Source organism: Lissotriton helveticus, chromosome 6, assembly GCF_964261635.1.
Source record: "Lissotriton helveticus chromosome 6, aLisHel1.1, whole genome shotgun sequence".
Classification (NCBI taxonomy): domain Eukaryota; kingdom Metazoa; phylum Chordata; class Amphibia; order Caudata; family Salamandridae; genus Lissotriton; species Lissotriton helveticus.
Genome location: NC_136067.1, coordinates 1,423,281,537 through 1,423,294,713, shown reverse-complemented (window position 1 = coordinate 1,423,294,713; position 13,177 = coordinate 1,423,281,537). Strand labels below are relative to the sequence as shown.

The 13,177-nt window shown below is 40.6% G+C and overlaps 1 protein-coding gene across 2 annotated transcripts in view; it reads right to left on the bottom strand.

Annotated features, from left to right (window-relative positions):
- ENPP3 (ectonucleotide pyrophosphatase/phosphodiesterase 3) overlaps positions 1–13,177 on the bottom strand; it is a 709,442-nt gene that overhangs the window by 548,625 nt on the left and 147,640 nt on the right. For both annotated transcript variants that reach the window (XM_078649216.1, XM_078649217.1), the window contains exon 4: positions 10,766–10,888. In XM_078649216.1, coding sequence (XP_078505342.1) covers positions 10,766–10,888 — 123 coding nt within the window. The remainder of the gene's footprint in view (positions 1–10,765; positions 10,889–13,177) is intronic.

Here is a 13,177-nt window from a genome sequence, read left to right as displayed (position 1 = left end):
ATTACCATCGATACACGGTCTGATTATTAAATTCCAAAAGTACTTCACTATATACTCACTTGAGGTGAGATTCTCAAAATAGGATTACACAAATGTAGGAGTATTTAAATTTGCGGCAGCTATTAAAACTATATTGTGTGATTTCCATATTCACATTCAATAATATAGGAATAATGAATCACTGTTCACACAAGTCTTTTTTCAGTTCTGTGTATGTATTGTAATTGTATAGATTTGTATAATTTTTTTGCAGAAATGTACTTGTCTTGTTACTTATGTCTATAGGTTTGTTGTAATTCATATGTGTCTAAATATGTAATTTGTCTTTGTTTATTATACTTGTCCAAGATCAAATTATAACTTGTTTTTGTGCATGCCCTGGTAATGGGTCCTACTTCCTTGATGAGTACTGTGTTTATAGAACTCGGCATATAAAGTTATCAAATGTCTATACTATGGAGGGTTTATTAATCTTGTTTACATGGTGTCAGTGTGTTATACTTTGTTGTATATATGTTTAATGGTATGTTTTATATGATTGTTTTCAGCCCCGATGAAGTACCAGGAGTGTATGGAACGAAACACATTGGCTGGATTTTAATGTTTATATTGAAGAATACTAATAAAGAAGAATTTCGGAAAACTACATTGGATGTGGACTTTTTTCCTGGTGCACCTTCCTATATTTAATAAGTATCTTGATCTGGACAACAGTAGCACTAAACGGTGGCAAGTGCTGGAAGAATTGTGCACATGACATTCTATTTGCGAAGATTAGAGTTTCAGTTGCAGCTTTAACAGCCCCCCGCTGGAGTGTTTTGTGTTAGTAGATAATGATAGGCTAAGCAGGGGTTTACAAATTTTGACTAGACAATCATAAGATAGTTCTGTAAAAGTTTATAAACACCAGAGTCCACTTTTACCAAGTAGAAGCACTACATAAATTGCTTGCACCACAGAGATAAAACTGAATGATTAGGACAAGTGACTTATGGATTCCAAAAAGGGAGGTCAGAAGTATTACAGGCTGAGAATTGAGCTAATTAGAAATGGCACAAGTCATAGTGCCCGAGTGACCTCAGGAAGCTTAGCTTAGTTTAGGTCCCACAAAAAGCCTCAATTGAGATGTGTTTTTAGTACACACTTATCTAGAAAGAGATTTAAGTTTAGGTTAGTATAGCACCTGCAATTCTTCCAACCAAATATGCATGTAAATAAAGCTATAGATAAGCACATAATCAAAATAGAATTTAAAAAACAATTTTGTTAAATGTGAGGGGTTTGAACTCCCCCAATAAAAAAATATAAACTGGGGTTAGTTGGGACGGCAAGCTAATGACATTAGAAATCTCCTGTGACCCAAAAGGCAGGTGCATCGGGGTAATCACAAACACATGCCAGGGCGCCTACAGGGACAAAGTACTGAGAGACTGGGTGGGACAAGCGGAGGACCACCTATGTCTATGAGGACAATTTAGTACTGTATGAGTAAAACAGGCCAGCTTAATACTTTCAATTTAATGTAGATACGTCCAAGAACCTAAAAGGCAAATTCTCAGAATATGGATTCATAGATACCTGGAGATACAAGTAGCCAGAGAGGGGCTTTTCATTCTACTCTCATGGCCAAAAATCATATCCTAAAACTGGCCATTTATTGATATCTACATGCATACTTTATAGACTCCAAAATGCTTGCACGGCAGCTGGTACACTGTCTTGTGTTGATTCATATGAAGAAGGGGCCTATTCCCAAGATGAGTGGATACTGGAAATGACAGTCTATCCAGACAATTAATGCGATACATAAGACTGAATTAGCACCGAAAATAAGAGATTCAATTATTCGAAAATGTCCAAGAAGATGCTGCTCTTAACAATCAATGCGATTCATTAAGGCCATAGTTGGGGCCACAGAAATTGCCCTGTCAGCAAGAGCAATGCAGAAAAAATGATCACTAGAGACCATGCTAGTCTAAGGATTGAGGATTTAGAATACAAGACTTAATAACATCCACAAGATCATGAGATAAGAGATTGACAACTCTGCAAGCTAAGGCTATTGAGAACTAGCAAAACAAAAGAAACCTATTGAGCCTAAGCAAACGTTTTATGAAAAAGGCAACAAAGCAACAAAGTGGAAAAAATGAATACTGGTATACTGAGATCACAGAGAGTTAAGGGATACATAACAAAATGAAAAAAAATGGAAAGGATCGAAGTTACAGATGAAAACAAAAAAGAGATCAGTTTTTGGCATTTTACTGAACACTATGCACATAAACCAGTTGTCATAAAGAAATTAAAAAAAAATCTAGATCTAAGCCAATTCCTGACCGTCTACCCCTAGTGGAGGGAAGAACTGGATAAACCTATTGGATCCTAAAAATTTTTAGCCAACATCAAAGATATGCACTCTAATAAAGCTCCTGGCCCAGTTGGGCTTTAAATAGCTTTTTCCAAATAATTTACTTGCCCGCTTCTGGGCCCTATAATAAACCTGTTTGAAGTCCTTTAACAGTTATCTGGGCATCATTTAATCAAAGAGGGAGGCAGAGGTCGTGGTATTCCTGAAAAGGGGGAAACAGCTGAAGTGTGGAAATTCTAGAGGCCTACAGCTATTCTAAATGGAGATATAAAGACCTTCACCAGAGTGCTTACTAAAAGAGTAGATGAATCCCTCTGAGCATTGATAGAACCTGGCCCAGTTGAATTTATCAAGGACGGACAAAGCTCAGATAATATAGGAAAAATAGCTCACCTAATCGCACAACTAAGAGAAAAGGTAGTGTTTTTAAATGCAGGAAAAAGGTTTTGACAGGATCATCAGGGGTTTCATGAAAGTGGAACTAGACAAAGTAGGAATGGGAGGGAGGATAAGAATTTGCATTCTAGCTAACTACAAAGGCTCATAGACATGGATGAGAGTAAAGGACTGTTGAACTGATAAATGTAATCTGCAAAGGAGAATTTGAAAAGGATGCTCACTTTCACCCACCCTAATAGCCATGTCTATTAAAGCATTGGTTGCCTTATTAGGAGCCAATAAAGTCATCCAAGGAGTTCCATTTGGCCCAGAGGACGACAAAATGAGCTTACTGTGGACAAAGTGCTCCTCTCCCTGACAGACTCCAAACAGTTCCTTCCAAAACTTAGGAGACATGTGGAAAACTTTGAAAAAAGTTTGAGGAGGTTTAAAATAATTAGAGCTAAGTCAGCGGTCCTTAATAACTCACTCCAAAGTGGGAGATTGCTCACATTACAGGCACTTTGCCCCAATGAAATGAGCTAAACCATCAATTAGTTATTTTGGTATAACCCTAACCAGCTCTTTGTCTAATTGGTACAGGGTAAATTGGCCAGCTTTTAAAGCACACATTGGGACAGATTTAGATAAAAGGGAGAAGCCAGTACATTCATGGCTGGGTATGTCTTCCCCACTTCTTCATACACTCCCAACATTGATTCCATTTGCAGAAATAGAGGCCCTTCAAAAAGGAATATAGCATGTTACAACGCGTGCTTTTACTAAGTGGTATGTAACAACGTGTTTGTTACAACAACCGCGTTGTTACAACGCAATGCTGTTACTATGCAAGTCATTACATTGACTTCAGTAGATGGCGCCGAAACATTAGGAATGTATCATTTACTATTCCAACTCAAGCCTACGCAACAGTAGGGAAGGCGTTGGAATAGTAAATTATACTATTCCTTATGTTTGAGCTCCATCTACTGCAAGTGGATGTAATGACTTGCATAGTAATGGCATCGCGTTGTAACACCGCATTCATTGCAACAACCAAGTTGTAAAGGCATTGTGATCTAATGACCGTGATTTAAAGTTGTTTCCCTTCAAAAACTGATAACTAACTTTATAAGGGCACACAAATGAACTAAAGTCAACACGAAAATGCTTGATTAATTGGAGGATTAGCTTGCCCAAACCTCTTGAAATACTACTTATCCACACAGCTTGCGATCAATGTGAAATGGTGTTCCAGAAAAACGGAAAAGAGATACTTCTGTATTGAATAAACATTGAATGGTAGATCTCTCTGGGACATTCCATAGCTCGGTAGCGAAGCAAGGCTGCACAATCTATGTATCTTAGAAATCACTAAAAACCCTCTTCTGGAGTGGGGTTAACTATTGTCTATGTTGAGCTCATCACCTTCTGAAACTCATAAACTCTAATCCACTTAAAACCTCACCGTGGAAGACCAAGTATTGTAAAACTGGGGGCAAAGAGAATGCCTGATCAAAACATTTTTGATAGCGGCCTGCTGAGATCTTTCCAGGACTGCAAGATGTTTTTTGTAATTTGCCAGAACTGGATAGAATGCAATGTGCACAGATCAGGAACTGGGTAATGCACCCGCTCAACAAAAAACACGTCTATGTCGCTAACCCCTTTTTAAAAATTGGAGAAACCTATAAATCAACAAAAAGCCTGATCCGAGAGCTAAATGGAATTCTTAATAATATATATTATTTAAAGATGGGGTTATCAATCACAGTAGGAAGCAGATCTAGATAATTAATCTAATGGAAAGATTTGGGAATGGGGTTGGCACACTTATTCACAAATCTTTCAGAAATACCGAACACTGAAAGTCATGATATAAATGAATGATGCCCTGGTACCTAAATCCTACAAAACTTACTAAATATAGCCCTGTGGTTTCAGAGATGGGGTAAGTAAAAAGGCTTGCCTGTCCATATCCAGTGATAATACACAGTGATCTATCACATCTAAATGAGGGAAGGGGAAAGGGAAGTATGAGGGTTCACAATGCTCTTCTACACTATTTTTGGGCACCATCAAGAGACTTAGGTGCATTAGAGCATACAGATATTTGCCATATACACAGATTGGATAAAGCCCTTAATCCATGTGGCCCTTAGTACAATAATGTGAAAGAGACACAATAGATAACACATTTATTGTACAGGCTAATCTTAGAGAAAGGCACACACAACCTTCCAAGGATCTGGTGAAGATTTGAAGAAACATGAATTTCCTTGATAGACTACATTAACCACCAGAGAGAGAATTTTCCCTCCTAGACCTCCAGCCTTTCAAATTTTTAGTCCTTCAAAGGAATAAAGGGTGGAGATACCCAATAGAGACAGGATGAGGGGGGAGTTGTTTAGTTGGTTTAATGTTTTGTTTGCAATTTAAGGTTCTGCTAGAGGTGTATGATGTAGATTGCAAGGTCTAGAACATCCAGCTATGAGCTATTATCAGGAAGTACCTGATGAAAATGGTTGACCCAGCCAGCTGCAGAATGTAAACTTTTATGTTGGAACTTTAAGAATAACAACTAGCCTCTCAAGTACTTAGTTTACTGAGCAGTTAAACTATGTGGTCTGTGTATAACTATAATAAACTGAACTTTAGTCAGCTGAACAGTCAACCAATATGGTGTGCGCATCACTGTGGTACACGGACTTCAGTACTTGAAACCTACATTTGTATAAAAAGAATCTGTGGTGTCTACATCACTGTGATGTGCAAGCTGACTTCCAGGTCTGGATTGCACTGGGACTGCAGTCTAGACCGCCTTAATGCTCAAACACCTGTGTGCGTCATCAGTGGCCAGCGTCCCACCGGGCCTAATGTACAGGATGTGCTGCAAGATACCACAGTGCAAGTTACTGTGGCTGACCAGCCCATTTCTGATGTGTTTTCCCCTAAAGGAGTGTGAACTGCGGTCAGTGTCGGCTCCTTTGCTAAGGCGGAGGAGCATCGCCCCAATACTCTGCAGCAGTAAAAGAAAGGAAACAATAAAATGATAATAATGTAATGTCGTTATCATTTTACTTTGTCCTGCTGCTGCAGCAGCTTTGCGTGAGGGGCAGTATGCAGAGCAGGTGAGGAGTGGTAGAACCCTCCTAAGTGCGCAATGACTGTTAGGCCGGCCCTCTCAGTCATGCACACTTTCCCTGTTCTCCATGCAGGCTGCATTACAGCCTGCTAGAAGAATAAGCCCACCCCTCCTGCCCCTGGCTGAGTGCTGTGTCACGGCTCTCAGACCAATCACAATGCTGCATTCCTATGAATATCTTCTCTGACGTTTGTTGTGCCCTTCAGCGAGGTCTGATGTGCAGGTGGTGCAGCGTCTTTCAATCAACTGGTATTATTGCCCAGTCCGAAAAATTTCGGCAGCCTTGGTTGTAAATGGTGAGCCCACAACCTGCGGAATGTTTACATTCCCATCAGAAATCTCAGGATTTGGGGGGCCATGGGCCAAACATATTTAAGGAGCCCCTGTTCGGGACGGTTTTGAATTTATGATCCGATTTCAGCTCTTTCATTCCCTCTTTGGCATGCTCACTTACAATACACAATCACAATTGTACAAATTCAAAGCGCCTAAATATGAGTTCTGCCAAATCATGGTGGGTGTCCTGCCACTGCCACACTGCTACACCATGCAGCAAATTACGAGTGCAGCAGTCGGACTGCCACAGGACAGCTGAAACTGTCAGGCATCTGTGATACGGCAGTGGTGACATTGTAGTCAGGCACCAAGCATATTACGAGTTGCCTTTTCGCCAGTTTTTCCATGGCATTGAGCCCACCATTCAAAGGGTGGCAGAGAGGCTACTCAGGGGGGCGTTACAGGGCCCCCATCCTGCCTCTGGGCCTAGAGGTGCATTCAGAGGGTGTACATGGTGAGCCACCCTGGTAATGCACCACCCACATTCTTTCACAAGAAGCAATGCACAACATGGTGCTTCTTTGATCCTTAGAAAGGCACCGCTGTGGGACTACTGCAGCACTGTTTGTCCAAACTGCATTCACTACGGGTTTGGTAGTCCTCCTATGGGGCGCTGGCGTGATGTTCCGTAGGAGGACCGCCAAACAGCCAATTAGGCCCTACATGTATTTACATCTAATATTCAGGGATAGTGATGTGTGTTTTCAGTATTGCAACACAGCAGCTGCTCACTAATATTACTGAAAATAATTTTCTATGACATCCCCCATTTCTGATATGTGAGGTCCTGTTTTGATCTGAAAGAAACTGCAAAATGTCTGCAATAGGCACACACACATCACCCACATTAAGAATAGATTAAAGCAAAACAGTATCTAAAACAATCTGTTTGACACCTTCGCCACGGTGGACATTCTGCTGCGGTGCTGAAAAAAATGACGCGCGAGCGGTTCGGCTGGCCCCCGGACGTCTTCCGTACACCCCCACCGTCCGACACATGGAAGGGGTTAAGAATTCTGCAGAAGGGAGCAGGATCTATCAGGTGCCGCCTGTAAAGCTGGGGCCCTGGTCCAGAGCACACTTTGCCCATGCCTTAAAATGTCTTTGATTCCCAGCCCCTCTGTTAGAGTCAGACAAGCTGAGATATCCGAACAAGCGCTGCATGCATGGGATGGTATCCTCAAGCGGCGGCACCAACGCCATTGCTCACATGTTCTCACCAACAAAATTAGAAAAGTGAGTGTCAGACACGGGTACATATAAGCTTCAATTTCCAAGCTTATCCATAAAAAAGGAGTGAACTACCAAGGCGCACCAAGGCAGATCTCCCAGCTTCAAAGGGAATCGAACTCTTTTCAAACCAATGTTGAGAACATTTTGAGACTTCTTAAGAGTTAAAGCTGCATAATGACACAGGAACATTCTATGTGAGAAAAAACAGCTAAACTACTACAATGTGTTATTCAAAAAGAAAAAATTGGGGTTAGATCATAAAGCAGTTTCTTAGTCAAAACCCCTCTGATTCTGAATTTGTGAACGAAAAACTGCTTTTAGCATTGTACTAAACTCATTTTAGTACTCAGTAACTTTTTAACGACTCCTAAAATAGGATTAGGCGAAGATAGAAGGCAAAAAAAAAAAAGGAATGAAGGTAGGAAGCTAGGAAAAAGAAAGAAAGATGACAAAGGAGAAAAAGTAAAGAAAGAAACAAAGAAAAAAGAGAAAGAAACAAAGAAAGAATGTAAAAGAGAAAGAAGGCCTGAACGGAAAGAAGGCACAAGAGGAAGACAGATAGAATGCAAAAGGGGAAGAAAGAAGGAGAAAGAAACAAAAACAAACAAACAAACAAACAAAGAAAAGAAAGGAGGAAGGAAGGAAAAAAAAATGCATAAGAGAAGGAAGAAAAGAAGGCTATGGGGAAGCAAGGAAGGAAAGAAGGCAAAAAAGAAGGAAAGAAAGAAGGCAAAAGAGAAAAAAGAAAAAGAAAGACATGTTTGGAAAGATCGATAGAACACATTGTTTAGCTTATATTGAAGGTCTGTGTGAACTGTTATGAAACACTTCAAAAGGAATATACAACAGCATTAGAGTGGATAGGATCTGATGAATTTAGAATGTACCCTGTGCTCACATTTCAAACACAAAGACAGCACTAAAGTAGTTATAGAGCTAAAAAATACTGACACTGACCGAATCTACCATGTGTTATCGATGTGCCCCTTGCGAAGGACAAAATGCAGTCACTCAAAGTGAAGCTTACCAGTGGTTTAAACAGGGTGACTCATTGCCCTATGCTGTATGCTGCAGTTGGAGGAAGCAAAATGTGAATGACACCACAGACCAATAGATGAAGAGAGGTGGATGAAAGCCCTTTTAAGTTAGTATATTATACATATAATTTTAGTGAAATCAAAAGGCCTTGGCTAACGCCAGACCTAAAAAAGTTTACTTTATTGAAATGCGATCACAAACTTTGTGGTCTGCTGCCCCAGCAGGCCACCATCCCTGCCTGTGATGGCATCCAATTGTAGTGTGTTGTAAATTACCACCTTCTTCATTTATGTTGATGAGATAGGTCGGATTCTGACCAACTACGAACCGGCCTTTTAGTGCATAGGATGGAAAGAAAGAAAGAAAGAATGAAATTGGCAAAAGAGAATAAAGGAAAGGAAGAAAAGAAAGAAGGCAAAAGATATGGAGGGAAAGGTGGAAGGAAATAAGGTAAAGAGAAAAAAAAGAAGACAGAATGGGTTGCAAAGATAGGTAGAGCACAATGGTTTGAATTGATGTGAAACACTCCAAAATAAATTTTCCACAGCATTGGCAGAAGATGGGTACTGATAAAGATGGAATGTGATGTGTGCTTACATTTCAAACTTGATGTCAGCAATAAAGTAATTATAGAGTTAAAATGAAAACATTGGCACTGAAGGGTACTACCTTGTTTACGAATGTCCTTTTTGTTAAAGAGCATAATGCAGTCACTCAAAGCAAAGTTAACTAGTGGCTTAAGTAGGCTGACCCATTGCCCCATGCTATATGCTGCAGTGGGTGGAAACAAAGTGTGAATGACACAACAACAGACCAATGGGTGAAGAGAGGTGGCTGAAAGCCTCTTGAAGTATGTCATACATATCACTTTAGTAAAAATCAATAGGTCTCGGTTAACGACTGGCCTAAAAATGTTTACTTTATTGAAAAGTTATCACAGACGTGATTTGCTGACCCCAGCGGCCAACATCCATGTGATGGCATCCAATTGCAGTGAGCCGCAATTTGCGACCTTCCTCATTTATATTGATGAGGTAGTTCGGATTCTGACCAATTATGATGTGGATTTTTCAGAACCTACCGTTTAGTGATAGGTTGTTTTATAAAACTCTTTACTGGTAACAAAAATACTAGGGGGTAGATTTACACGCCCTTGCGCCTATTTTACGCTGCCGTTGCGTCACTTTTGTGACACAGCAGCGGAGCAAAAGATGCGCCATGGTGCGGGGTATTTAAAACGTGACGCATCTGGGAGATGCGTCACATTGTAAAGCCCAGCGCCAGAAGGAGGCGTTCCTGCGCAGGGGGGAGGGGTTCCGGTGCAGGGACGCCACCTAAAAGTGGCTGAGTGAAATCACTTTTGTGCCCATGCTGCGTCAAAACCCTGCGCCGGCTTGAAGCAGGCGTAAGGATTGACGTAGCATTGGAAAGATAGGGCCCCTCAGAGCATTGCTGGAGCTGCGTCGCGCTTGTGACGCAACTCCAGCAATGCGAGGCCTTTACGGCACAGATGCGTGACACATCTGTGCCGTTTTTGCCCCATGGTGCGCAGCATTGTAAATGTGGCGCACCAATGGTGGCGGAGCTGCGGTGCACAATAACTGGTGCATCTCTGCTGATATGCAGGGATGCGTCACTTATTGTAAATCTGGCCCTAGTTGTTGTATGCCCCCTAGTTCACTGACTCAATCTACAGTCAACTATTACCAATAATATAGAATTATTGCTTGCAGCCTAGGGTGATAATGGCTGTGAGAAATCTGAGCCTCAAAGGTTGAATTTTCTAAATTGAAAATGGAGAAACAGAAAGACAAATATTTAAATTTTGGAGCAGAAGGTCTGTATCAGCCTTTTACTGGCCTTGAGCAATGGAGCTCACATCATTCCATTGTTTTAGTAAGGGTTCAAGAAAGACCCTTTGTTTCATACAGTCTGTTTGGATTGTTAAACCTATTGTGACAACATTGACTAGATGGATGCTTTAGCATTTAATTGAGCTTGAAAAATATATAATTGGAGACTTGACATCACAGACATGGCTTAATAGGCCATGTCTCTGTCAGGTGCTCGACTAAGCTTGTGTTTGTAACTTGTGTTGGACCTTGGTATGTACTTGAACCTCCCCTCCTTAAAAAATTAATAAAAAATATAAGTGTAGTACAACAGCACACCTTTACAAATATGTTAAACGGACACCTTTCTTTTGTAAATTAGGAATAGTTAACTGATTTAAAGTGACAGAAACAAATAGTTTGATTGGAACATACTTGGTTTCTGGCAAATGTCCTCAAAATCCCAGCAGCAGTTTCCATTCACTGTACACTGACTATCACACTGGCAGTCCTTCGGCCCTCCTGCGTTTTGATCATAGCATCGGTTCCTGCAGGTCACTGTTCGAAAATGGAGACACATTTTCACTTTATTACAGTTGTTATTTTATAACAGTTCTCAGCTTTATGGAAATGATGATGACAGAACTGTAGCTGAACGAGGAGTTGTCGAGAACACAAAAGCTAACGGCTCAATCCATGATTTACGTTGTCGTGGAATTGCACTGTGTTTTTTTAGCATCTGATACATGTTTAATGTATTGCTCCAATATATTGCTACAAAAATGTGAGCATGCATTCAATAAGCATATTTGGATTTGCAATGTTTTGTAGGCTGTATTTTGTTTGTATTTAGTTGCATGCATTTCTTGTGACTGCACAATGGCTAGCCACAAACTTCTAACTATATACTACACTAAATACTAAGGAGCCTATTCACAAACCACATTTTGTAGAACGTTAGTAGTACTACAATAATACTACTAATGTACTACCAAATGCTTTTCACATATATATGTATGGAGGTATCTACCTCCACGTCTTCTGTCTATTCTGGCCACATCATACCGCTTTTCTTTCCCGCACAACCAACAGTGAGGGGAAAGGTAGAGGCAGAGACATCATAAATGTTGTGACGTGGCCAGTGCTGGCAGTATCGTATCGCTTTCCTTTCTGGCAGAGGGAGAGGAGGCAAGCACCAACGACAGAAGGAGGTAAAACAGCGAGGTGATGGTAAGCAACAATGATGTAAGTGAGGAGGGAGAGAAGGGTGGAGGGGGTGTATACAAAACAAAAAAAATTGGCGGGTACGCAACAGCGACAAAAGGGTGGGCAACAAGTAATGCAAGCAACAATAATGGGAAGGAGGAAGGGGTGCAAACAACAGCAACAGGAGGGTAAGAAACAATGACAGAGGGGAGGGTGGTAATCAGCAATGACAGGTGGCAGGGCAGATAATAATGATGGGAAACAAGCGGGTGCAAGCACCAATGCCGAAGTGTGCAAGCAATGACAACGAGGATGCAACTATCACAGGGTGAAGCAACAAGAAAAAATAGTACCTCAATCCTAATGCAATCAGGAGAAGGATACTAATAAAGCAATTACTCAGTAGTTGGTCCATGCTTCAGGAAAGATACAAACACACGAAGAGAAAGTGAAATTGGTGCACTGTTACCAAGGAGAAGCAAGAACATTTAACTGGCAATGAAGCCACAAATGGTAAGCAATGGGCAGGCTCCAAGCTCCTCATAATTAACAACATGCCTTACAAGCCACAGCACATGAGCTGCCTAAGGCAAGACATAAAAACTCCAGCTCATAGAAAATAATGTGGGTATGGACGTAAAATAAAACCCCATTGAAAATAATGGTTAAGTATATTACATTATTTAAACTTTTTAAAAATATAAATACATTTTATTTAATGTTATAAGAATATTATCTACAACGAAAATATTATTAATTTATTGTAACTTTTTAAAGACCATTTTCAACATTTAAATATTAATGTAACATTAATATGTATTAACAATACTTAAAATACTTGTAACTAATTCTATACATAACTTTTAATATTTTGTAATACTTAATAAAAACATTTTTTTGTTTTTTACTTTAGGTGGGATTTCTCTTAATTTAATCTCCAGAAAAATACTTTTATTTTAATATATTGAAGAGGGGAGAAGCTTTTAGAGGCATGCCTTTGAAGTGCACAGGTGCCCCGCCTTTCTGGCCCTGGCTCCACACTGACTAAACAGGGGGTATACAGCCATCTGTGTGGAGACAGTACACAGACTATTCAAGTATAAGTGGAGCTGCACTAGCAGGCCTGAGGTATGTTTAAAGGGCCACTTCAGTGGGTGGCACAACCATTGCTGCAGGCCCACTAGTAGCATTTAATTTACATGCCCTGGGCACGTGTAGTAATGCCTCTTTACTAGGGACTTACAACAAAAATAAGATATGCCAATCAGGTATAAGCCACGGTTACCATGTTCTAGGGAAAGAACACACGCACTGTAGAACTAGTTAGAAGTGGTAGAATGTGCAGAGTCTTAAAGTCAGCAAAACGAAGTTCGCAAGAATAGGAGTCTGAAGGCTGAAATGTTAGGGGAAAACTATGCAAAAGATGTCAGGTCTGACACGTGTCCCCCCGCCCCCCCAGCTAAAACTGGGGAAAACTACCTAACCCCTTAATAGTTCTCTACACTAAGGTGGAAGTACCTGAAGAGCCCATCAACATTGGTGAGGTCTGTTCCAGGCCGATGTTCCACAGTGAAGTCCATTCCCTGTAGGGAAATGGACCACCTCAACAGTTTAGGGTTCTCATCCCCATCTGCATTAACC